The sequence below is a fragment of the Pseudoliparis swirei genome, unplaced genomic scaffold (genome assembly GCF_029220125.1).
Source record: "Pseudoliparis swirei isolate HS2019 ecotype Mariana Trench unplaced genomic scaffold, NWPU_hadal_v1 hadal_25, whole genome shotgun sequence".
NCBI classification, from domain to species: Eukaryota; Metazoa; Chordata; class Actinopteri; order Perciformes; family Liparidae; genus Pseudoliparis; species Pseudoliparis swirei.
In genome coordinates, this window is record NW_026613261.1 from 840,874 (window position 1) to 868,569 (window position 27,696).

The 27,696-nt window shown below is 48.3% G+C and overlaps 1 protein-coding gene across 1 annotated transcript; it reads right to left on the bottom strand.

Annotated features, from left to right (window-relative positions):
• Nucleotides 1-16,795: 16,795 nt before the first annotated feature.
• LOC130190878 (uncharacterized) lies at nucleotides 16,796-25,208 on the bottom strand. The gene is made up of 7 exons (XM_056410466.1): nucleotides 24,793-25,208; nucleotides 22,139-22,223; nucleotides 21,853-22,059; nucleotides 20,781-20,885; nucleotides 20,001-20,142; nucleotides 17,287-17,490; nucleotides 16,796-17,091 (listed from the first exon to the last, which is right to left on the bottom strand). Exons 1-7 carry the CDS (start codon nucleotides 25,206-25,208, stop codon nucleotides 17,039-17,041), a joined length of 1,212 nt encoding a protein of 403 aa, XP_056266441.1. The 3' UTR covers nucleotides 16,796-17,038.
• Nucleotides 25,209-27,696: the final 2,488 nt, after the last annotated feature.

A 27,696-nucleotide genomic window follows, 5' to 3' on the forward strand; every position in this document is an offset into this window, starting at 1 on the left:
GGCTCCCAAAGTGTCCACACCTACCATGCGCCACCTCCAAGACAAGATTGCGTACTCCAGTCGGCACCACAAGATGGAAAACCTCATTTCCCCCACAATCCTCACCAATGGGAAGCCATCCTCCGAACATCTCGTTCCAAGAAGTAGCCACTAACTGCACCATTCATCTCCGAAACGGGCAAAACTCGCTTAAACATTTCCCTCAAAGACGAATCCCCACCCCGCTGCTCCACGACCGCTCCGCGCGACAGTGACACAGGAAGCCCGGACAGAACCGGGACCTCCGACACCACCTCCACCGTGTCGACCAATGACATGGTAGGGTCTGACTTGCTCATAGCGTGCGTAAATACGCAGGACGGAAAAACCTCAGGCAACACTCTGGAGCTCTCGTCAAACGTAGAATCAACCGGACAACATGTGACCACCGGTGCGGGAGGAGTGTCAGTCCAAACTCTACTACCAGCCAAGCCGTTCCCTAAAATAAAATGTATACCCTCAATAGGTAACGCCGGACGCACACCAACAACTATCTCACCTTTCACCAGCGCACAGTCCAGCACCATCTTGTGCAAAGGAACCGGGAGAATCTTCAATCCCATCCCGCGACTGAGAACAAAGTCACCAGTGTCAGTCTCCTCAGACAAAGGCAAAACAGAGTCAACAATATACCAATCATCGGCCCCTGTATCCCTCAAGATGTTTATCGGGACCTTCACCTCACTTCCTAAAAGTGACACAAATCCACCTCGAATGAACGGAGCATAAGCTGCCAAAACACTGAGGTCACATGAGTGAGACTCCTCAGCCACGCAGCAGCCGGTAACTGTAGCCGCACAGGCAGAAGGCCTCACATCCCTGAGCCTAGACTGTAGCAAAGGACAATCTGCCTTCCAATGCCCCTCCTCTCGACAATAATTACAGGTATTACTATTGTCCACCCCAGATCTAAACCCTCCCACCTTCATTGAACGCATCTCCTGCACAGTTGCCTCAGAACCATTTCCCCGTACACCCAAAACATTGCGACACTCTCTAAAACTGCTTTTATGAAGCAACATATACTCATCTGCTGACACGGCCGCATCAGCAGCAGTCACGCTTCTCCTCTCGATAATATACGTTGCAACACGATCTGGAAGGACATTTTTAAACTGCTCCAAAACCATCAACTCGCACAGATCTTCAAACGTAGCTACGTCGAGGGCAGTTAACCACCGCTTAAAGTGAATCGATAGGTCTCTCACCAACTCCACATACGTCTGACCTACTTTCCTCTCCAAGGATCTAAAACTTTGGCGATAGGCCTCTGGCACCAGCTCATAGATTTTGAGCACCGCAGCCTTTATCTTAGTATCGCTCGAACTGTCCTCCAGACTCAAAGTGGAATACGCTTCCTGTGCTTTCCCTGACAGGACACACTGAAGCATCAGTGCACAGTCCTCATCGAGCCAGTCTCTAGCCTTAGCTACCCGTTCAAATAGCAAAAAAAACGTGTCAGGGTCCCTCTCATTAAACGGTGGCAACCAGCGCAAATTACTCACATCCACGTGCTTCCCCCAGGCCTGGGCCCCGGTGGGCCCCGGTGGGCCCCGGTGGGCCCGGCCGTCCCAGGACAACTTGCCATCTGCGATCAGAGACAAACGATATCTCTCCAGCTCTTGGCGGCTTCTCTCCATTTCTATCTGCTTACTATTCTCCAATTCCAGTTTACTCCTTTCATGTTCCATCTGTAACAGCAAAATCTCCTTTTGTTGCTCAAACGTTAGTCCATGAGTTCGAAAAGACACAGCAGTAGAAACAGGGCCCGAATCTTTCCCCTCAGACAGAATTCCTCTCTCAATCAATTTTGACACGATTGCATCTTTGATATTCTCTTTGAAACGTTTGTCCCCTTCAACCACCACCTTGTAATGATTTGCGATCCAAAGCAGCTGCTCTCTTGTGCACACATCCAGGGACTCCTGAGATGGAGAATCAACGAACGCCTCAGCCTCCGACATCTCAACTATTTACCAAGACGACCAACAAAAGCCACGTTTACCACCACGGCAGACCCAGACAGACCCTACAAAGTGAACACTCTCGTGCAATGAGGAATAACCCTCAACCTGGTGTAGAGTCTCCCTACTATCTAAGCTCGTCCCTAGTCTTCATGCAGCTACTTGTGGTGGGTATTTATGCACTGAAGACCGCTGGTTTAGCAGAGCGACTAGCAAGCTAGCAACTCCACAGACACCACGGCCATGCTCCCAAGCAAGCTTCAACCACGTTCGCCACAGCACAACAACAAACACCGCTCAACGAACCCAACAGGGAACGTTGCTACGCCTACCAGGGGAAACTCCACACCACTTACGCACAGAGCAACCTGCAATCGTGATCCGGACCCGCCGCAGCATAAATGTAACAAACCTCCTCGAATACTGAAGAGCAAAGACTACAATAAATATCGTAATTTACGGAGTAGCTCAAACCCAAAACCTCAAATCCCACGAGCGGCACAAACAACAAATGAATGCCCTGGAAAGTGCTCAACCAAATATTTGCATATATGCGCCACGTACCGCTAGGTTACGACGTAAACCCACCGTAAGAACACTTTTTACCGTGTCGTTGCCGCAAATGCTGCAAGCAAACAAATTCAACAGGCCACCGCTACACGTTCCCAAGTCACCTACTGCACACGGGAAAAAGCTGGACGAGCCCCCAATTTGTCACAACCCGGCTCTTAGGGCATGGCAAATATGGCGCGGACACAGCATTAAATTAAGGAAAAAGTGTTTATTTAACGTAATAGCGGAACACAACGTAGTGAAGGGTGGCCGTCAGTAACATCAGTAGTGTCCATGTGCATGGGTGGGTAATGGAGTGTAAGTGTTGTCAGCCAAACCCAAGGAAACCAACAACAAAGGAAACCAACAGCCACGGGACCAGCAGCAAAGTAAACCACGACCACGACCACTCCACCTGTGAGGAGAACAACCCCCGCCGCACAGTGTGGATCAAGGCCTTTATGCCCTCCTGCTCTCGGACCAGGTGTTCTGCATCCGGCAATCACTCACCTAAGGACATGATTAGTGATTAGACACGGGGACCGTCACACCGTACATTACTTCTGCTGGAGACGACCAGCAACAGACGTTTAGTTTAATAAAGAACAAAGACGTGCTATAGAGAGGACAGACCATAACGCTGCGTTGTGAGAGCCAATCAGCGCTGAGCTGCCCCCCCGTTAGTGAATCTAATTGGCTGCTGCTGCTCTCGTGGCGCTGGAAGCGGAAGTCATTCACTAGTCCGTGAGACATTCACGGAGCTGTGTGCGCCTACGGGTGACGTCATGACCCCAGACACCAGGGCGCTACATGTTACCACGTGTGTGGCATTTCCACAAGAAGTAGAACGTAACTAGTGGTTAATTATTCCGTGGCGGATGGCGGAAAATATTTCTCCACTGAGATAAGCCCCGCCCCCTCACCGACGCGTATGACGCAAGTAAACTCAGGCGAGTAAAGCGCTGTCAGTTATGTTGGTGACAGGGTTCATACCAGTGGGTCTCCAGGACCTTTCCATGACTTTAAACCAAATTTCCATAATTAAACATTTTGTGAAAACTCTGTCTATAAGTGACAAAGTGAGAAGATGTAGTATTTAAAATAACAATGAGAATTCCAAAGCATACCGTATATATACCGTGTAAATTAACATTTGAATATAACACATTTGCAATACATTTCAAAACATTTTGGGATTTTATTTTTTCAATTGTTTCTCCAGGCCTGCTAATAGCCATTTAAAAATTCCATGACTTTTCCAGGTTTTCCATGACCGTACAACCCCTGTTTTGAATAAAGGGTTGAAAATTACATATATATTTTTTTATCCGATTAATCGATTAATCGAAAAAAGAATCAACAGATTAATCGATTATCAAATAATCGTTAGTTGCAGCCCTAATATTGATCCAGTCTGACATTAATCTGAAGTGGTGGTGTCATAAAGAGATGTGGTGACTGTCGTATGGCTAATGTCTGCGTTTGTTTTTCTTTGTTCCCGGAGTGTGTGCAGCAGCTTGACCTCAGACATGTGAATTAATCTCAATGGACAACATGTCAACTGGAAGTTTTTTTAGTCATACAGTATAAAAAGGATTGTTTTCCTTATTCACAAAAGCTCAGGAGACGTATGAACCTGTGACACACATCCATCACATAGAGACATGAGAACTCACACACACATACATTCTATTATGTAAATGTATTTGCATTATAAAAGCAGCTGGAATTGTTATTTGTTATCTTATAGATTGTTTTTGTTCAAAAGGAACGAATTATTATGTTGCCCGTATTTTTAAAAATATATTTACTTGATTTTAGCATTTGTTCATGGGACCTAAATGTTCTGAAAATGTTGTATTAATAAATATAATTTAGAACAGCAATGGCATTTTTGTGTTATCCTTTCACATTACACCATACTGTTAATGTTGAACAGACATCAGTGTGTTTACTTTTAATTAATTCATTTAGATTAATGTATATTTCCACTTTTGATTTGTATTTCCATCATAAGTTAGGTCTTACATTTTATTTAGATGTGGTCTTAAAAAGTCTTACATTTATCTTGTTTATTCCTGTAGACACCCTGGATGTAACAATGCTGTTTGTTCTGTTAATGTGTATCTTGCAAATGTGTCTGATTCAAGTAAATCAGCTTGCTGAGAAAACACCACAACATCACAAGCAAAAACACACTATAGTTTCAGCTTTATTATTTATTTATATATATATTGTACATTGAACAGGACATTTCAGAATATAACACTATCACACATTTGGGTTTTCCCCTATCAGGATGTTGGTTGCCATGGAAACGGCTCAACTTCATCAAACCAGAAGGAGTTCAGGAGGAAATGTTGACGATGTAAAAACTGTAATATGCTAAATATAGTCCTCTGAAAGTCGTAATCATAATCACTAAATCAACATGTAGTATTTCAGCTTGAAGGATAAACCAAGTGAAAAGAGTTAAAACATGAAGTGCAGTCAGAACATTTCTACATAGCGTGACACTTCTTCATATCGTTCATCCTCTCATCAGCACCGACAGCGTGAGCACGCTCAGCAGCAGCAGCGCAGCTGGAGGGACACAAAGGGTTCAATGAAATGCATTCAGACGCAATAAACACAACTCCCATGTTATTGGAGATTTGGATCACATATTAAAACTTTCATTTGTGGATGAAGATCATCAAAAGCTCCGATCTAAACGACCCCGAGGTCAAACGCTTGGAAGACGAAGACATTTACTCAAAATCAAATCACATTCTTTACCGTGAGGCCGGACGGCTCCACCGCCGTCGGTCGTGGGGGAGTTGGTCATGGTGGTGGTCATGGTAGTGGGCATCATGGTGGTGCTGGAGGTCATGGTAGTGGGCATCATGGTGGTGCTGGTGGTCATGGTAGTGGGCATCATGGTGGTGCTGGAGGTCATGGTAGTGGGCATCATGGTGGTGCTGGAGGTCATGGTAGTGGGCATCATGGTGGTGCTGGTGGTCATGGTAGTGGGCATCATGGTGGTGCTGGAGGTCATGGTAGTGGGCATCATGGTGGTGCTGGAGGTCATGGTAGTGGGCATCATGGTGGTGCTGGTGGTCATGGTAGTGGGCATCATGGTGGTGATGGAGGTCATGGTAGTGGGCATCATGGTGGTGCTGGTGGTCATGGTAGTGGGCATCATGGTGGTGATGGAGGTCATGGTAGTGGGCATCATGGTGGTGGTCTCTGGGGCGATGTTGGTCAGGTTCACAGTGCCGATGTTCCCGGTGGTGCTGAAGGCGCCGACAGCATCTGATTGACGACAGGTAGTAGACGGTTTCAGAGCCGGGGGGGGGGGGGGGAGTTTAAAGTCACAATAACAAACATTCACAGATTAAATATGAAGATATCGTCACGTCACCATGTCTGTCACCATGTCTGTCACCATGTCACGGCACCATGTCACGTCACCATGTCACGTCACCATGTCCGTCACCATGTCACGTCACCACGTCACCACATCACGTCACCATGTCCGTCACCATGTCACGTCACCATGTCACGTCACCATGTCACGTCACCATGTCACGTCACCATGTCACGTCACCATGTCACGTCACCATGTCTGTCACCATGTCACGTCACCATGTCACGTCACCATGTCCGTCACCATGTCACGTCACCATGTCCGTCACCATGTCTGTCACCATGTCACGTCACCATGTCACGTCACTATGTCACGTCACCATGTCACGTCACCATGTCACGTCACCATGTCTGTCACCATGTCACGTCACCATGTCCGTCACCATGTCACGTCACCATGTCCGTCACCATGTCCGTCACCATGTCCGTCACCATGTCTGTCACCATGTCACGTCACCATGTCACGTCACCATGTCACGTCACCATGTCTGTCACCATGTCACGTCACCATGTCACGTCACCATGTCACGTCACCATTTCACGTCACCATGTCTGTCACCATGTCTGTCACCATGTCAGTCACCATGTCACGTCACCATGTCCGTCACCATGTCACATCACACCATATGGTGTCACCATGTCGCGTCACCATGTCACGTCACACCATATGGTGTCACCATGTCACGTCACCATGTCTGTCACCATGTCACGTCACACCATATGGTGTCACACCACGTCACCATGTCACGTCACCATGTCCGTCACCATGTCACGTCACACCATATGGTGTCACCACGTCACCATGTCACGTCACCATGTCCGTCACCATGTCACATCACACCATATGGTGTCACCATGTCGCGTCACCATGTCACGTCACACCATATGGTGTCACCATGTCACGTCACCATGTCCGTCACCATGTCACGTCACACCATATGGTGTCACCACGTCGCGTCACCATGTCACGTCACGTCACCATGTCACATCACCACGTCACGTCACCATGTCTGTCACCATGTCACATCACCATGTCACGTCAAACCATATGGTGTCACCATGTCGTGTCACCATGTCCGTCACCATGCCCTTCACCACGTCACGTCACCATGTCCGTCACCATGCCCTTCACCATGTCACGTCACACCATATGGTGTCACCACGTCACGTCACCATGTCCGTCACCATGTCGCGTCACACCATATGGTGTCACCATGTCACGTCACCACGGCACGTCACCATGTCACATCACACCATATGGTGTCACCACGTCACGTCACCATGTCACGTCGTCACGTCACCACGTCACCATGTCACGTCACCATGTCTGTCACCATGTCACGTCACACCATATGGTGTCACCACGTCACCATGTCACGTCACTACGTCACGTCACCATGTCTGTCACCATGTCACGTCACACCATATGGTGTCGTCACGTCACCACGTCACCATGTCACGTCATATGGTGTCGTCACGTCACCATGTCACGTCACACCATATGGTGTCACCACGTCACGTCACCATGTCGTCATGACTTACCTCCATTAACGGTGCCAGTCCCGAGCAGGATGGTGATGATGGTAACCTGGCTGCTCCCGCTTTGGGCTGCGTTCAGTAAGTCGATGTTGAACTCGCACTTGATCACAGTTCCATTCACCGTGCCGCGGATTTCTTTCACCATCTAATAAAAAAGGTTATGGTGAAGATCAAATAAAGGAAAGTTTTAGCCGAAGAAATTTAGATTTACACACAAACCATATTTCGTTCTTTCGGTACTTAAAAAACATCAGAGAAAGACAAATACAAAATGATATATATATATATTAAAAATTAATTAAAAAAGTGTATATATTGAAATAAATTTTTTTATATATTAAAAAATATATAATAAATATATAGAAAAAAATAGATATCATTTTTTTTCTCATCCCGAAAGATCCTTGTGTGGTCCAAATATCTTCAGATATATCTGTATTGCATCATTTAATAATCCAGGTCTGACTTCAGATAACAGCTTTTCATTTTGTATTTCTCGAATATTTGACTTAAATAAGTAGTTTAAAGACTTGCACATGTGCAACATTAAGCTCCTTGTGTGTGTGTGTGTGTCTGCGTGTGTGTATGTCCTCACCGTCTCCGTGGGCGTGAGCGGCGCGTTGGGGGTGTTGTTGCCCTGCAGCGTCCTGAAGAAGAACGTCCCGTTGTTTGAGGCGCAGACGAACAGCGCAACATTTCCCTGAGGACACACACACACACACACACACACACACACGTCAATCAGGTGACGCAGCAGATGGTTTTGGGGCATCAACATTTGTGCATTTTTTTGCGCCCGCTTCCTTGTTGCGTGGATGACGTCACATAGTTTTGTGAAGTCATTGCGCCTCAACTCATTTACATATCCAGATTTTGTAAAGAGTATTTTTAATGTCTGAGGCGTTAAAGTCAGAATGACGACATTACGGTTAATTGCTACATCCCATAATAATCAACACACAACAGACCTGTTGGGCAAAGTCCATGTTTTTAATACAACATTATAAAGGACTCGGCCAGGAGGACATGGAGCATTTTACAGCCTCCATTACGCGCCATGTTTAATATTAATATGAATATTCATGAGGTCCTGATCAACTAAATACATATTGTATGACGTCATATTGATCATAAAAGTCACAGATTAACTAATACATAACAATTTTAAAGCGTTTGCCGGGATAATATATATATATATATATAAAATAAATATATTTTAAGTGATGTGTGTGTGTGTGTTACCTCCACGCGGGTGTCAGGGAGGCCCAGAGCGATGTACCCGGCGGAGTCTCCCCGGAGCTCGATCGTCACCTCGAAGCCGACGGGCGGCGGCGGCACCGGGCGGCGGATGGAGAGGAACAGGCACGCGCTCTGCCCGGCGGGGTCGCACCCGGCCGGGATCGCCCTGCACGTCTTAGTGACTCCACAGTCGGAGAAAGTGACGTCCACCTGGGAGACACACGGGATTATGAACCGTCCTTTGATGAATAGTTCATAAAGGTCAAGCAGGATTAAAGTGAATCCAAACCTCTGATGTGTCATTGGAAAAGGACAAATGAGACGTCCCGTGGACGCAGACGACCAGCGCCAGCAGGAAGAAGACGCCTTCCATTCTGAGGAGGACACAGTCAAAATTATTAATACCCAGTTTACGTCTTTAACATCTCAAAAATATTCATATTCATACTCATAATACATTGAAATATTTAACTTGTATTTCTACTTTGAAGACACCAGCTCATTCATACCAGCTATATTTACACGTAGCTTCAAATATAAAAGTACAAAACAAATAAAAATCTCCTCTCCTTCTTTTGAGACAAAGCTGGAAAACTTCAAACCTTTACAAGTTTATTCTTTAAATTATTTCTGTTTAAAAACAAACAAACTCAAGTCTTTAAACCCACAAAGTAAAAACTATAGATTTGTCTTTCAAGTCATCTCGGTATAGCTGCCAATACTTATAAATATCTTAAAGTAAACTTACTAAATAATATTAATAAAATAAATGACAAACCCAGCTCACCTGTGACGAGTTGGAGCAGCAGGACACTCGTCTGTAGCCTCTGAGTCCCGAGGGAACGACTTAAGTCAGCTGACGTCAACTGATTGCTTAGAGGTGTGTGTGTGTGGGGGGGGGGGGGGGGGCTCATTTTAAAGGAGGCGTGGCCTTCTCATTCTCCACCTGCAAGGTGTGCGATGCAGGAAGCAGAGGAGCCTAATAGTGCATAATAATAACATCTGATGGGTTCACTGGAGTTCAGATTATGGATTATTGATTGTTCATTGTGCTTTATTATCTATACTTTTATTATCTATATTTTATTATCTCTACTTTTATTATCTATATTTTTATTATCTATACTTCAAATGTCCCCTGTGATCTTTTCATGAATTCAAATGATGAATCTATGCACGAGCATGAAGTCCAGTTTGAAATCTCTTGAAATTAAATAATAATAATAATAGTAATGCATTCTTTTCATCAAGCAGTTTTCAAAGTGCTCAAAGACATTTTCCATCACATAATGAAAACATCCTAAAATATATTCAATACAAGACACAAAGAGCAACCTCCATCTTTATGAATTATTATAAACACGGATTATGAATATGTTTATTTTGATATGTTTTACTGTTCATAATAACCACAGTCATGAGCTCAAATGCTGAAGTGAGAGCAGAATTAATAATACCGAAACCGCCTAATTATGCGTTATGCAGTTCTTACACAATACCTGAACTCAAAGAGAGGGAGAGAGGGAGATCACTAATGACGGACACACAACTATTACTGTAACAATCATAAACAATCATAATTACAACGTGGACATCGTGATCCATAAACGTGAGAAATGTTTCCATTTAGGAAACTTTTGTTTTCTTGAGTTGTTCACGTCACAAAACAAGAGACACACACACACACAAAAACAGACACACACACAGAAACAGACACACACACACACAGGAAGACACACAAACACAGACAGACACACATACAAAAAGACACACACAAAGACAGACACACACACGTTGATGGCCTCAAGGGAGCATTAAAGGAAACTAAATCACACTTTCATGCATAAAGTGAGAAAAGGTTCATAGATCCAATAGTCACGCTCTGAAACGGCGCTGACCGCCACACTGATCCACTTCCTGTCGCCGACACCTGTTCTCATCTAGCGTGGCGTATACATCGACATTCACCAAAAAACTTTCCTCTCTACACGAACAATAGGAAATGTGTGTTTCCGAGGGTATAACAACACACTGGAACCTACGCGCGTCGCCATGTTGCGCGTGACATTACATCACATGTCATTTAGCTGACGCTTTTATCCAAAGCGACTTACGATCACACACCGTAGAGCAGCTACAGGGAGCAATTCAGGGTTAAATGTCTTGCTCAAGGACACATGGACTAGGGCGGGGATTGAACCTCCAACCCCCTGATTGAAGGACGGACCTGCTACCCACTGACCCACAGTCGCCCTAGTCACGCTCAATGAAGTCACGCACTTAACTGACTTAAACTGCGCGTGACTTCATTGTGCATGACTAAACTGCATGTGCAACCTACGCGTCTCGCCATTTCGTGTGTTGCGCGTGACTTCATGGCGCGTGACTTCATGGCGCGTGACTTCATGGCGCGTGAATTCATGGCGCGTGACTTCATTGCGCGTGAATTCATGGCGCGTGACTTAATTGCGCGTGAATTCATGGCGCGTGACTTCATTGCGCGTGACTTCATGGCGCGTGACTTCATTGCGCGTGACTTCATGGCGCGTGACTTCAGGGCGCGTGACTTCATGGCGCGTGACCTCATGGCGCGTGACCTCATGGCGCGTGACTTCATGGCGCGTGACTTCATGGCGCGTGACCTCATGGCGCGTGACTTCATGGCGCGTGACTTCATGGCGCGTGACTTCATGGCGCGGGACTTCATGGCGCGTGACTTCATGGCGCGTGACCTCATGGCGCGTGACCTCATGGCGCGTGACCTCATGGCGCGTGACCTCATGGCGCGTGACTTCATGGCGCGTGACCTCATGGCGCGTGACCTCATGGCGCGTGACTTCATGGCGCGTGACTTCATGGCGCGGGACTTCATGGCGCGTGACTTCATGGCGCGTGACCTCATGGCGCGTGACCTCATGGCGCGTGACCTCATGGCGCGTGACTTCATTGCGCGTGACCTCATGGCGCGTGACCTCATGGCGCGTGACCTCATGGCGCGTGACCTCATGGCGCGTGACCTCATGGCGCGTGACTTCATGGCGCGTGACCTCATGGCGCGTGACCTCATGGCGCGTGACCTCATGGCGCGTGACTTCATTGCGCGTGACTTCATGGCGCGTGACTTCATGGCGCGTGACTTCATGGCGCGGGCTCTTCCCTGAAAGGCAGCTGGAGGTGCTGGTCCACATCTCTCATTGAGAAGAGGACAGCAGACCTCCAGTGGAGGGTCGTGCACGGGGCTAGAGCCACGAATAGTTACCGGGCGCATCTGGATCCACACATCGGGGAGGAGTGGAGCTCCTGGAACACCCGTTGGTCCAGAGTCCTCGGCTCTCAGGCCTCTTTGTACCATCCAAGGGTTTTTTCCAGGGTCTTAGAAAATACTTTTCTTTAATTTTATTTATTTATTGGCCAAAATATTGCGTTAAGAAGGCGGTCCACACACTGATGAACTTTTTGTCCGGTGTTGCCAACTTGGCCACCTGGCTGACACAGAAAAGAGGGGAGACGGTAGTGAGGACCCGTCATGGTTCTCAAGGGGAGCCCGTAGTGAGGACCCGTCATGGTTCTCAAGGGGAGCCCGTAGTGAGGACCCGTCATGGTTCTCAAGGCGAGCCCGTAGTGAGGACCCGTCATGGTTCTCAAGGGGAGCCCGTAGTGAGGACCCGTCATGGTTCTAAAGGGGAGCCTGTAGTGAGGACCCGTCATGGTTCTAAAGGGGAGCCCGTAGTGAGGACCCGTCATGGTTCTTAAGGGGAGCCCGTAGTGAGGACCCGTCATGGTTCTAAAGGGGAGCCCGTAGTGAGGACCCATCGTGGTTCTTAAGGGGAGCCCGTAGTGAGGACCCGTCGTAGTTCTTAAGGGGAGCCCGTAGTGAGGACCCCATCATGGTTCTCAAGGGGAGCCCGTAGTGAGGACCCATCATGGTTTTTAAGGGGAGCCCGTAGTGAGGACACGTCATGGTTCTTAAGGGGAGCCCGTAGTGAGGACCCGTCGTGGTTCTTAAGGGGAGCCCGTAGTGAGGACCCGTCGTGGTTCTAAAGGGGAGCCCGTAGTGAGGACCCATCATGGTTTTTAAGGGGAGCCCGTAGTGAGGACACGTCATGGTTCTTAAGGGGAGCCCGTAGTGAGGACCCGTCATGGTTCTCAAGGGGAGCCCGTAGTGAGGACCCGTCGTGGTTCTAAAGGGGAGCCCGTAGTGAGGACCCCATCATGGTTCTCAAGGGGAGCCCGTAGTGAGGACCCATCATGGTTCTTAAGGGGAGTCCGTAGTGAGGACACGTCATGGTTCTTAAGGGGAGCCCGTAGTGAGGACCCATCATGGTTCTTAAGGGGAGCCCGGAGTGAGGACACGTCATGGTTCTTAAGGGGAGCCCGTAGTGAGGACCCGTCGTGGTTCTTAAGGGGAGCCCGTAGTGAGGACCCCATCATGGTTCTCAAGGGGAGCCCATAGTGAGGACCCATCATGGTTCTTAAGGGGAGCCCGTAGTGAGGACCCGTCATGGTTCTTAAGGGGAGCCCGTAGTGAGGACCCCGTCATGGTTCTTAAGGGGAGCCCGTAGTGAGGACCCGTCATGGTTCTTAAGGGGAGCCCGTAGTGAGGACCCCGTCATGGTTCTCAAGGGATGCCCGTAGTGAGGACCCCGTCATGGTTCTTAAGGGGAGCCCGTAGTGAGGACCCCGTCATGGTTCTCAAGGGGAGCCCGTAATGAGGACCCCGTCGTGGTTCTTTAGGGGAGCCCGTAGTGAGGACCCATCATGGTTCTTAAGGGAGCCCGTAGTGAGGACCCATCATGGTTCTTAAGGGGAGCCCGTAGTGAGGACCCATCATGGTTCTCAAGGGGAGCCCGTAGTGAGGACCCCGTCGTGGTTCTTTAGGGGAGCCCGTAGTGAGGACCCGTCATGGTTCTCAAGGGGAGCCCGTAGTGAGGACCCGTCATGGTTCTTAAGGGGAGCCCGTAGTGAGGACCCGTCGTGGTTCTTTAGGGAGCCCGTAGTGAGGACCCGTCGTGGTTCTTTAGGGGAGCCCGTAGTGAGGACCCATCATGGTTCTCAAGGGGAGCCGTAGTGAGGACCCCGTCGTGGTTCTTTAGGGGAGCCCGTAGTGAGGACCCATCATGGTTCTCAAGGGGAGCCCGTAGTGAGGACCCGTCATGGTTCTTAAGGGGAGCCCGTAGTGAGGACCCCGTCGTGGTTCTTTAGGGGAGCCCGTAGTGAGGACCCATCATGGTTCTCAAGGGGAGCCCGTAGTGAGGACCCCGTCGTGGTTCTTTAGGGGAGCCCGTAGTGAGGACCCCGTCGTGGTTCTTTAGGGGAGCCCGTAGTGAGGACCCATCATGGTTCTCAAGGGGAGCCCGTAGTGAGGACCCCGTCGTGGTTCTTTAGGGGAGCCCGTAGTGAGGACCCATCATGGTTCTCAAGGGGAGCCCGTAGTGAGGACCCCGTCGTGGTTCTTTAGGGGAGCCCGTAGTGAGGACCCCGTCATGGTTCTTTAGGGGAGCCCGTAGTGAGGACCCCATCATGGTTCTCAAGGGGTGCCCGTAGTGAGGACCCATCATGGTTCTCAAGGGGAGCCCGTAGTGAGGACCCCGTCATGGTTCTTAAGGGGAGCCCGTAGTGAGGACCCCGTCATGGTTCTCAAGGGATGCCCGTAGTGAGGACCCTGTCATGGTTCTTAAGGGGAGCCCGTAATGAGGACCCCGTCGTGGTTCTTTAGGGGAGCCCGTAGTGAGGACCCATCATGGTTCTTAAGGGAGCCCGTAGTGAGGACCCATCATGGTTCTAAAGGGGAGCCTGTAGTGAGGACCCCGTCGTGGTTCTTAAGGGGAGCCCGTACTGAGGGCCCGTCATGGTTCTAAAGGGGAGCCCGTAGTGAGGACCCATCATGGTTCTAAAGGGGAGCCCGTAGTGAGGACCCGTCATGGTTCTTAAGGGGAGCCCGTAGTGAGGACCCGTCATGGTTCTCAAGGGGTGCCCGTAGTGAGGACCCGTCATGGTTCTCAAGGGGAGCCCGTAGTGAGGACCCCATCATGGTTCTCAAGGGGTGCCCGTAGTGAGGACCCATCATGGTTCTCAAGGGGAGCCCGTAGTGAGGACCCGTCATGGTTCTCAAGGGGAGCCCGTAGTGAGGACCCGTCATGGTTCTTAAGGGGAGCCCGTAGTGAGGACCCGTCATGGTTCTTAAGGGGAGCCTGTAGTGAGGACCCCGTCATGGTTCTTAAGGGGAGCCCGTAGTGAGGACCCGTCATGGTTCTTAAGGGGAGCCCGTAGTGAGGACCCCGTCATGGTTCTCAAGGGATGCCCGTAGTGAGGACCCCGTCATGGTTCTTAAGGGGAGCCCGTAGTGAGGACCCCGTCATGGTTCTCAAGGGGAGCCCGTAATGAGGACCCCGTCGTGGTTCTTTAGGGGAGCCCGTAGTGAGGACCCATCATGGTTCTTAAGGGAGCCCGTAGTGAGGACCCATCATGGTTCTTAAGGGGAGCCCGTAGTGAGGACCCATCATGGTTCTCAAGGGGAGCCCGTAGTGAGGACCCCGTCGTGGTTCTTTAGGGGAGCCCGTAGTGAGGACCCGTCATGGTTCTCAAGGGGAGCCCGTAGTGAGGACCCGTCATGGTTCTTAAGGGGAGCCCGTAGTGAGGACCCCGTCGTGGTTCTTTAGGGGAGCCCGTAGTGAGGACCCGTCGTGGTTCTTTAGGGGAGCCCGTAGTGAGGACCCATCATGGTTCTCAAGGGGAGCCCGTAGTGAGGACCCCGTCGTGGTTCTTTAGGGGAGCCCGTAGTGAGGACCCATCATGGTTCTCAAGGGGAGCCCGTAGTGAGGACCCGTCATGGTTCTTAAGGGGAGCCCGTAGTGAGGACCCCGTCGTGGTTCTTTAGGGGAGCCCGTAGTGAGGACCCATCATGGTTCTCAAGGGGAGCCCGTAGTGAGGACCCCGTCGTGGTTCTTTAGGGGAGCCGTAGTGAGGACCCGTCGTGGTTCTTTAGGGGAGCCCGTAGTGAGGACCCATCATGGTTCTCAAGGGGAGCCCGTAGTGAGGACCCCGTCGTGGTTCTTTAGGGGAGCCCGTAGTGAGGACCCATCATGGTTCTCAAGGGGAGCCCGTAGTGAGGACCCCGTCGTGGTTCTTTAGGGGAGCCCGTAGTGAGGACCCCGTCATGGTTCTTTAGGGGAGCCCGTAGTGAGGACCCATCATGGTTCTCAAGGGGAGCCCGTAGTGAGGACCCGTCATGGTTCTTAAGGGGAGCCCGTAGTGAAGACCCCGTCATGGTTCTCAAGGGGAGCCCGTAGTGAGGACCCGTCATGGTTCTCAAGGGGAGCCCGTAGTGAGGACCCCGTCGTGGTTCTTTAGGGGAGCCCGTAGTGAGGACCCATGGTTCTCAAGGGGAGCCCGTAGTGAGGACCCCGTCGTGGTTCTTTAGGGGAGCCCGTAGTGAGGACCCGTCGTGGTTCTTTAGGGGAGCCCGTAGTGAGGACCCGTCATGGTTCTCAAGGGGAGCCCGTAGTGAGGACCCCGTCGTGGTTCTTTAGGGGAGCCCGTAGTGAGGACCCCGTCGTGGTTCTTTAGGGGAGCCCGTAGTGAGGACCCGTCATGGTTCTAAAGGGGAGCCCGTAGTGAGGACCCCGTCATGAAAACAGTTATGCTGCTGAGAGAAGCTATAAAACTGGCTTTCCTTTGAGCCACAAGAAGAACAACATGAATATTTACAATAAACATCATTATTTATAACGTTTTCAATGTATTGACTATTTTATATTCATTTGATAAATAAATTAGTTTTAATGGAAAACACTAAATTATCTGGGTGACCCCAAACTTTTGAACAGTAGTGCAGCTTTTAATAACATTTACTTTGGGAGTAAAGTGCAAATTTCATGTAGAAAAAACAAAACATGCAAGCAAACAAACTATAGTTTCAACTTTATTATATATTTATATGTATATGTATATATATATATATATAGTCCCATGAACAGATATTTTACAGTCACAGTACATTTCAGAATCAAACACTATCACACATTTGGGTTCCCCCCCCCCCCCCCCCCCCCCCCGCCCCAATCAGGATGTTGGTTGCCATGGAAACGGCTCAAACTCATCGAAGCAGAAGGAGTTCAGGAGGAAATGTTGACGATGTAAAAACTGTAATATGCTAAATAAAGTCCTCTGAAAGTCGTAATCATAATCACTAAATCAACATGTAATGTTTCAGCTTAAAGCATAAACCAAGTGAAAAGAGTTAAAACATGAAGTGCAGTCACAACATTTCTACATAGCGTGGCACTTCTTCATATCGTTCATCCTCTCATCAGCACCGACAGCGTGAGCACGCTCAGCAGCAGCAGCGCAGCTGGAGGGACACAAAGGGTTCAATGAAATGCATTCAGACGCAACAAACACAACTCCCATGTTATTGGAGATTTGGATCACATATTAAAACTTTCATTTGTGGATGAAGATCATCAAAAGCTCCGAACTAAACGACCCCAAGGTCAAACGCTTGGAAGACGAAGACATTTACTCAAAATCAAATCACATTCTTTACCGTGAGGCCGGACGGCTCCACCGCCGTCGGTCGTGGGGGAGGTCATGGTAGTGGGCATCATGGTGGTGCTGGAGGTCATGGTAGTGGGCATCATGGTGGTGATGGAGGTCATGGTAGTGGGCATCATGGTGGTGGTCTCTGGGGCGATGTTGGTCAGGTTCACAGTGCCGATGTTCCTGGTGGTGCTGAAGGCGCCGACAGCATCTGATTGACGACAGGTAGTAGACGGTTTCAGAGCCGGGGCGGGGAAGTTTAAAGTCACAATAACAAACATTCACAGATTAAATATGAAGATATCGTCGCGTCACCATGCCACGTCACCATGTCACATCACCATGTCGCGTCACCATGTCGCGTCACCATGTCTGTCACCACGTCGCGTCACCATGTCACGTCACCACGTCGCGTCACCATGTCACGTCACCACGTCGCGTCACCATGTCACGTCACCACGTCGCGTCACCATGTCACGTCACCACGTCGCGTCACCATGTCACGTCACCATGTCGCGTCACCATGTCACGTCACCATGTCTGTCACCACGTCATCATGTCACGTCACCATGTCTGTCACCACGTCATCATGTCACGTCACCATGTCTGTCACCACGTCGCGTCACCATGTCACGTCACCACGTCGCGTCACCATGTCACCATGTCTGTCACCACGTCACGTCACCATGTCACCATGTCACGTCACCACGTCGCGTCACCATGTCACCATGTCTGTCACCACGTCACGTCACCATGTCACGTCACCATGTCACCACGTCACGTCACCATGTCACGTCACCACGTCACGTCACCATGTCACGTCACCATGTCACCATGTCACGTCACCATGTCACGTCACCATGTCACCATGTCACGTCACCATGTCTGTCACCACGTCGCGTCACCATGTCACGTCACCATGTCACGTCACCATGTCACGTCACCAAGTCTGTCACTACGTCACGTCACCACGTCACGTCACCATGTCACGTCACCATGTCACGTCACCATGTCTGTCACCACGTCGCGTCACCACTTCGCGTCACCATGTCACGTCACCACGTCACGTCACTACGTCACCATGTCACGTCACCATGTCACGTCACCACGTCACGTCACCATGTCACGTCACCACGTCACGTCACCACGTCACGATGTCACGTCACCATGTCACATCACTACGTCACCATGTCACGTCACCATGTCACGTCACTACGTCACGTCACCATGTCACGTCACTACGTCACGTCACCATGTCACGTCACTACGTCACGTCACCATGTCACGTCACCACGCCGCGTCACCACGTCGCGTCACCACGTCTCGTCACCACGTCGCGTCACCACGTCACATCACCATGTCACGTCACTACGTCGCGTCACCACGTCACATCACCATGTCACGTCACGTCACCATGTCACATCACCATGTCACGTCACGTCACCACGTCACATCACCATGTCACGTCACCACGCCGCGTCACCACGTCGCGTCACCACGTCACGTCACCATGTCACGTCACCACGTCGCGTCACCACGTCACGTCACCATGTCACGTCACCACGTCGCGTCACCACGTCACATCACCACGTCACGTCACATCACCACGTCACCATGTCACGTCACCACGTCGCGTCACCACGTCACATCACCATGTCACGTCACCATGTCACGTCACGTCACCATGTCGCGTCACCACGTCGCGTCACCACGTCACATCACCATGTCACGTCACCATGTCACGTCACCATGTCTGTCACTATGTAACGTCACCATGTCACGTCACCATGTCACGTCACCACATCACGTCACCATGTCACGTCACCACGTCTGTCGTCACGTCACCACGTCGCGTCACCACGTCGCGTCACCACGTCACGTCACATCACCACGTCACATCACCATGTCACGTCACCACGTCACGTCACCACGTCGCGTCACTATGTCACGTCACCACGTCATGTCACCACGTCACGTCACTATGTCACGTCACCATGTCACGTCACCATATCACGTCACCATGTCTGTCGCCACGTCTGTCGTCACGTCACCATGTCGCGTCACCATGTCGCGTCACCACATCACGTCACCATGTCTGTCACCACGTCTGTCGTCACGTCACCATGTCACGTCACCATGTCGCATCACCATGTCACGTCACCATGTCTGTCACCACGTCTGTCGTCACGTCACCATGTCACGTCACCATGTCGCATCACCATGTCACGTCACCATGTCTGTCACCACGTCTGTCACCACGTCTGTCACCACGTCTGTCACCACGTCACCATGTCACGTCACCATGTCTGTCACCACGTCTGTCACCACGTCTGTCACCACGTCTGTCACCACGTCACCATGTCTGTCACCATGTCTGTCACCATGTTGCGTCACCATGTCACGTCACCATGTCGTGTCACCATGTCGTGTCACCATGTCACGTCACCATGTCACGTCACCATGTCGCGTCACCATGTCGCGTCACCATGTCTGTCACTATGTAACGTCACCATGTCACGTCACCATGTCGCGTCACCATGTCGCGTCACCATGTCTGTCACTATGTAACGTCACCACGTCTGTCACCACGTCTGTCGTCACGTCACCACGTCGCGTCACCATGTCGCGTCACCATGTCGCGTCACCACATCACGTCACCATGTCTGTCACCACGTCTGTCGTCGCATCACCACGTCGCGTCACCATGTCGTCATGACTTACCTCCATTAACGGTGCCAGTCCTGAGCAGGATGGTGATGATGGTAACCTGGCTGCTCCCGCTTTGGGCTGCGTTCAGTAAGTCGATGTTGAACTTGCACTTGATCACAGTTCCATTCACCGTGCCGCGGATTTCTTTCACCATCTAGAAAAAAAGGTTATGGTAAAGGTCAAATAAAGGAAAGTTTAAGCCGAAGAAATTTAGATTTACACACAAAACATATTTCGTTCTTTCGGTACTTAAAAAACATCAGAGAAAGACAAATACAAAATGATATATATATATATATATATAAATAAATTTAAAAAAAGTATATATTGAAATAAAAAAAAGTATATATATATTTAAAAATATATAATAAATATATAGAAAAAAATATATATCATTTTTTTTCTCATCCCGAAAGATCCTTGTGTGGTCCAAATATCTTCAGCTATATCTGTATTGCATCATTTAATAATCCAGGTCTGACTTCAGATAACAGCTTTTCATTTTGTATTTCTCGAATATTCAATTCAATTCAATTCAGTTTATTTGTATAGCCCAATTTCACAAATTACAAATTTGTCTCGGAGTGCTTTACAATCTGTACACATAGACATCCCTGCCCCAAAACCTCACATCGGACCAGGAAAAACTCCCAAATAACCCTTCAGGGGGAAAAAAAGGGAAGAAACCTGGAGGAGAGCACTACTTAAATAAGTAGTTTAAAGACTTGCACATGTGCAACATTAAGCTCCTTGTGTGTGTGTGTGTGTGTCTGCGTGTGTGTATGTCCTCACCGTCTCCGTGGGCGTGAGCGGCGCGTTGGGGGTGTTGTTGCCCTGCAGCGTCCTGAAGAAGAACGTCCCGTTGTTTGAGGCGCAGACGAACAGCGCAACATTTCCCTGAGGACACACACACACACACACACACACAAGTCAATCAGGTGACGCAGCAGATGGTTTTGGGGTATCTGTTAGGGTTCCTGTCTGCTCCTAGTGTGTGATTCCCTGTCTTGTTTCCCTTCTGTCTGTGTGGTGTTGTCTGTCTACAGTATCCACCCCCGGTTTCCGCCCACTGCCACGCCCGCTTCCATTGGACCAGCTGTGTTGAGTTCGGGTAATCACCAGCAGTGGTTATAGGGACCATGTCTTTCTCTGGCTCACTGTCAGGTCGTTCCGGTAAGACCAGTTGTTCATCAGCAGCGCACAGGCTCGGTGGAGTTGCCCTCCCGACGGTGGAGTGAGACTGCCAGTTCCCCCGTGTTAAGATTTGTTTGTTTGTTGTTTTTTGGTTTTGTGAATTCAGGTTAATAAGATCCTGAATTGAATACTGAAGCTACTGTGTTGCGTGCGTTTGGGTCCTCCACAACACTCATAGCATAACAGTATCAACATTTGTGCATTTTTTTGCGCCCGCTTCCCTGTTGCGTGGATGACGTCACATAGTTTTGTAAAGTCATTGCGCCTCAACTCATTTACATATCCAGATTTTGTAAAGAGTATTTTTAATGTCTGAGGCGTTAAAGTCAGAATGACGACATTACGGTTAATTGCTACATCCCATAATAATCAACACACAGCAGACCTGTTGGGCAAAGTCCATGTTTTTAATACAGAATACAACATTATAAAGGACTCGGCCAGGAGGACATGGAGCATTTTACAGCCTCCATTACGCGCCATGTTTAATATTAATATTAATATTCATGAGGTTCTGATCAACGAAATACATATTGTATGACGTCATATTGATCATAAAAGTCACAGATTAACTAATACATAACATTTATAAAGCGTTAGCCGGGATAATATATATATATATATATATAAAATTAATATATTTTAAGTGATGTGTGTGTGTGTGTGTTACCTCCCCGCGGGTGTCAGCGAAGCCCAGAGCGATGTACCCGGCGGAGTCTCCCCGGAGCTCGATCGTCACCTCGAAGCCGACGGGCGGCGGCGGCACCGGGCGGCGGCCGGAGGCGAACAGGCACGCGCTCTGCCCGGCGGGGTCGCACCCGGCTGGGATCGCCCTGCACGATTTAGGGACTCCACAGTCGGAGAAAGTGACGTCCACCTGGGAGACACACGGGATTATGAACCGTCCTTTGATGGATAGTTCATAAAGGTCAAGGAGGATTAAAGTGAATCCAAACCTCTGATGTGTCATTGGAAAAGGACAAATGAGACGTCCCGTGGACGCAGACGACCAGCGCCAGCAGGAAGAAGACGCCTTCCATTCTGAGGAGGACACAGTCAAAATTATTAATACCCAGTTTACGTCTTTAACATCTCAAAAATATTCATACTCATAATACATTGAAATATTTAACGATTGTATTTCTACTTTGAAGAAACCAGCTCATTCATACCAGCTATATTTACACGTAGCTACAAATATAAAAGTACAAAACAAATAAAAATCTCCTCTCCTTCTTTTGAGACAAAGCTGGAAAACTTCAAACCTTTACAAGTTTATTCTTCAAATTATTTGTTAAAAAAAACAAAACTCAAAAGTCTTTAAACCCACAAAGTAAAAACTATAGATTTGTCTTTCAAGTCATCTCGGTATAGCTGCCAATACTTATAAATATCTTAAAGTAAACTTACTAAATAATATTAATAAAATAAATGACAGACCCAGCTCACCTGTGACGAGTTGGAGCAGCAGGACACTCGTCTGTAGCTTCTGAGCCCCGAGGGAACGACTTAAGTCAACTGACGTCAGCTGATTGCTTAGAGGTGTGTGTGTGTGTGTGTTTTTGTGTGTGTGGGGGGGCTCATTTTAAAGGGGGCGTGGCCTCTCATTCTCCACCTGCAAGGTGTGCGATGCAGGAAGCAGAGGAGCCTAATATTGCATAATAATAACATCTGATGGGTTCACTGGAGTTCAGATTATGGATTATTGATTGTTCATCGTGCTTTATTATCTATACTTTTATTATCTATATTTTATTATCTCTACTTTTATTATCTATATTTTTATTATCTATACTTCAAATGTCCCCTGTGATCTTTTCATGAATTCAAATGATGAATCTATGCACGAGCATGAAGTCCAGTTTGAAATCTCTTGAAATTAAATAATAATAATGGTCATGCATTCTTTTCATCAAGCAGTTTTCAAAGTGCTCAAAGACATTTTCTATCACATTATGAAAACATCCTAAAATATATTCAATACAGGACACAAAGAGCAACCTCCATCTTTATGAATTATTATAAACACGGATTATGAATATGTTTATTTTTATATGTTTTACTGCTCATAATAACCACAGACATGAGCTCAAATGCTGACGTAAGAGCAGAATTAATAATACCGAAACCGCCTAATTATGCGTTATGCAGTTCTTACACAATACCTGAACTCAAAGAGAGAGAGAGAGGGAGATCACTAATGACGGACACACAACTATTACTGTAACAATCATAAACAATCATAATTACAACGTGGACATCGTGATCCATAAACGTGAGAAATGTTTCCAGTTAGGAAACTTGTTTTCTTGAGTTGTTCACATCACAAAACAAGACACACACACACACAGAAACAGACACACACACACAAACAGACACACACACAGAAACACACACACACAAAAACAGACACACATACACAAAGACACACACAAAGACAGACACACACACGTTGATGGCCTCAAGGGAGCATTAAAGGAAACTAAATCACACTTTCATGCATAAAGTGAGAAAAGGTTCATAGATCCAATAGTCACGCTCTGAAACGGCGCTGACCGCCACACTGATCCACTTCCTGTCGCCGACACCTGTTCTCATCTAGCATGGCGTATACATCGACATTCACCAAAAAACTTTCCTCTCTACACGAACAATAGGAAATGTGTGTTTCCGAGGGTATAACAACACACTGGAACCTACGCGCGTCGCCATGTTGCGCATGACATTACATCACATGTCATTTAGCTGACGCTTTTATCCAAAGCGACTTACGATCACACACCGTAGAGCAGCTACATGGAGCAATTCAGGGTTAAATGTCTTGCTCAAGGACACATGGACTAGGGCGGGGATTGAACCTCCAACCCCCTGATTGAAGGACGGACCTGCTACCCACTGACCCACAGTCGCCCTAGTCACGCTCAATGAAGTCACGCACTTAACTGACTTAACTGCACGTGACTTCATTGTGCGTGACTAAACTGCACGTGCAGCCTACACGTGTCGCCATTTCGCGTGTTGCGCGTGACTTCATGGCGCGTGACTTCATGGCACGAGACTTCATGGCGCGTGACTTCATCGACCCATCATGGTTCTCAAGGGGAGCCCGTAGTGAGGACCCGTCATGGTTCTCAAGGGGAGCCCGTAGTGAGGACCCGTCATGGCTCTTAAGGGGAGCCGGTAGTGAGGACCCATCATGGTTCTCAAGGGGAGCCCGTAGTGAGGACCCGTCATGGCTCTTAAGGGGAGCCGGTAGTGAGGACCCATCATGGTTCTCAAGGGGAGCCCGTAGTGAGGACCCATCATGGTTCTCAAGGGGAGCCCGTAGTGAGGACCCGTCATGGCTCTTAAGGGGAGCCGGTAGTGAGGACCCATCATGGTTCTCAAGGGGAGCCCGTAGTGAGGACCCATCATGGTTCTCAAGGGGAGCCCGTAGTGAGGACCCATCATGGTTCTCAAGGGGAGCCCGTAGTGAGGACCCATCATGGTTCTCAAGGGGAGCCCGTAGTGAGGACCCGTCATGGCTCTTAAGGGGAGCCGGTAGTGAGGACCCGTCATGGTTCTCAAGGGGAGCCCGTAGTGAGGACCCATCATGGTTCTCAAGGGGAGCCCGTAGTGAGGACCCGTCATGGCTCTTAAGGGGAGCCGGTAGTGAGGACCCATCATGGTTCTCAAGGCGAGCCCGTAGTGAGGACCCGTCATGGCTCTTAAGGGGAGCCGGTAGTGAGGACCCATCATGGTTCTCAAGGGGAGCCCGTAGTGAGGACCCGTCATGGTTCTCAAGGCGAGCCCGTAGTGAGGACCCGTCATGGCTCTTAAGGGGAGCCGGTAGTGAGGACCCATCATGGTTCTCAAGGGGAGCCCGTAGTGAGGACCCGTCATGGTTCTCAAGGCGAGCCCGTAGTGAGGACCCGTCATGGTTCTTAAGGGGAGCCGGTAGTGAGGACCCATCATGGTTCTCAAGGGGTGCCCGTAGTGAGGACCCGTCATGGTTCTCAAGGCGAGCCCGTAGTGAGGACCCGTCATGGCTCTTAAGGGGAGCCGGTAGTGAGGACCCGTCGTGGTTCTTAAGGGGAGCCCGTAGTGAGGACAGAGAAATATGACAACTCACTATGGACAGTGATAACTCTTTATTACCTTCGCATTGAAAATGCGGAAGGTAATGTTTCGATCGCCGTGTATTTATTTATTTGTATGCGTGTTATTCGCATAACAAAAAAAGTTTTGAACCGAATCGCATGAAATTTGGTGGGATGATTGGATATTATCCGGGGACCATTTGATTAGATTTTGGGATCGATCAGGTCAAAGGTCAAGGTCATGGATAGGTCAAAGTCTTCTTTTTGCTATAGCACGGTCAATTTGTATCCAATTGGCAACTAATGCCAAAATGTTCATAATTCAATGCCCAATCTTGTGATATGCGAAGGTATGCGCTCTACCGAGTGCCCATTCTAGTTGGTAAATGTAGTGATCTAAAGTTTCAGCTTTTAAGGAACACTAATACACGACCATTCAAAGGTTTAGAGTCACGTAGAAATGTCGTAATTGTTCAAAGCAGTTTTATCAATGAAGATAATAAATTAATCATAAACACTCTCTACATAGTTAATGTGTACATGACTATTCTCTGGTGTTAATGAAGTCTCTACAGAGGTGTGTAGAGGCCCATCTCCAGTGTTCTAGTGGTACATTATGTTATCGCCTTAGAAGACTACAGAGCTACCAACTCTCACGGTTTCGCCGTGTGACACACGCTTTTGCATGTTTTCACACGCTCTCACGCCACACAACCAGTTTCTCACGGCAAAAGAAATTCTGATTTTGGGCCGAGGCGCGTTGGTTCCTTTTCAAACTCCGCGACGATAGATGGTGCGAAGGAGCGCATCTATAAACCTATTCGCTGCATAGACATCCTATTTACCCCAAAGAGTCCCGGAGTTAACAACAGAAGAAGATTTTCAAACAGACACAACGAGCAGAGACTACGGTGTGTTAATGCAGGGCTCTCAAGTGTCACGCGTTGAGCGTGAGTCTCACGCATTTTGGTCTTAAGTCACGCACTCCCGCCACACATCGTATTTCTCACGCTGAAAAAAACTCTCGGCTATTTAATGTAAACATGAGCTGGCCGCTTCCCTCACCGTGGGGAAATCAAGCGCTCCCCTGGAGTTCTGCTGTGAGGAGCCACTTATCAGCCAACCAAAAAAAAGAAATGGGCTCCACAACAGCCAATCAGAAAAACCCCGTATCTGTTGTATCTGGGTAAGATTTAATCCAGCAACCAATTAACATAAAGCATCCTGGATAGATATGTCACTCTTGCCTGTCTTCAAAACTTGAGAGCCCTGTTAATGACATGTGGTTCAATTAAGTTCTCACTCTCTTAAACTTTAAATCTTGAAAGAAATAATGTGTTGTTTGTGCGTGTGATTTTGTTTGGTGATGTAAACTCATCTGTCATCACAAGCAGCAGGAGAGCACCTTGTTAACCTCTTGGTATCCTGCATGCTCAACACATCATAGCAGTGTTTATTAAGGCTGCCCACATAGCATTTATCACTTTATTTGCAGGCCTAGGAAAAGGACCCTCAAACATTTTCCAAACAGCACTTTGAACAAGTAAGATGTATTCTAAAGAATTTAACATAAAGACAGGACATTTGTGCAATAGAATTAGGCATGTTTTTGTAAATGAGAGGAGTTATTAAAAAACATTTTATTTCTTTAAGGTAGCAAAGATGTCTCATAAAAGACCTTTGCCAGGCCAGAATGCAGGGTACAACAAGGGTACAGCATGGGTACAACATGGGTACAACATGGGTACAGCATGGGGACAACATGGGGACAGCATGGGTACAACATGGGTACATCATGGGTACAACATGGGTACATCATGGGTACAGCATGGATACAACATGGGGACAACATAGGTACAACATGGGTACAGCATGGATACAACATGGGTACAGCATGAGTACAGCATGGGTACAACATGGGTACAACATGGGTACAGCATGGATACAACATGGGTACAGCATGGGTACAACATGGGTACAACATGGGTACAGCATGAGTACAGCATGGGTACAACATGGGTACAACATGGGTACAGCATGGGTACAACATTTTGGTCACCCCCGACAAAATCTCACTCCAAGGTTTTTTGAAAAGTTGGCAGCTCTGAGACTAGCGGAGGGGTAGAAAACCCTTTAAACCCTTTTAAAGTGAGCGCAGCTGAAAACAGTTATGCTGCTGAGAGAAGCTATAAAACTGGCCTTCCTTTGAGCCACAAGAAGAACTACATGAATATTTACCATACTAAATCATTATTCATAACCTCGTTGATGTCTTGACTTGATTTTATATTCATTTGATAAATTAAATTAATGGAAAACACCAAATTGTCTGGGTGACCCCAAACCTTTGAACAGTTGTGCAGCTTTTAATAACATTTACTTTGGGAGTAAAGTGCAAATTTAATGTAAAAAAAAAAACATGCAAGCAAACAAAC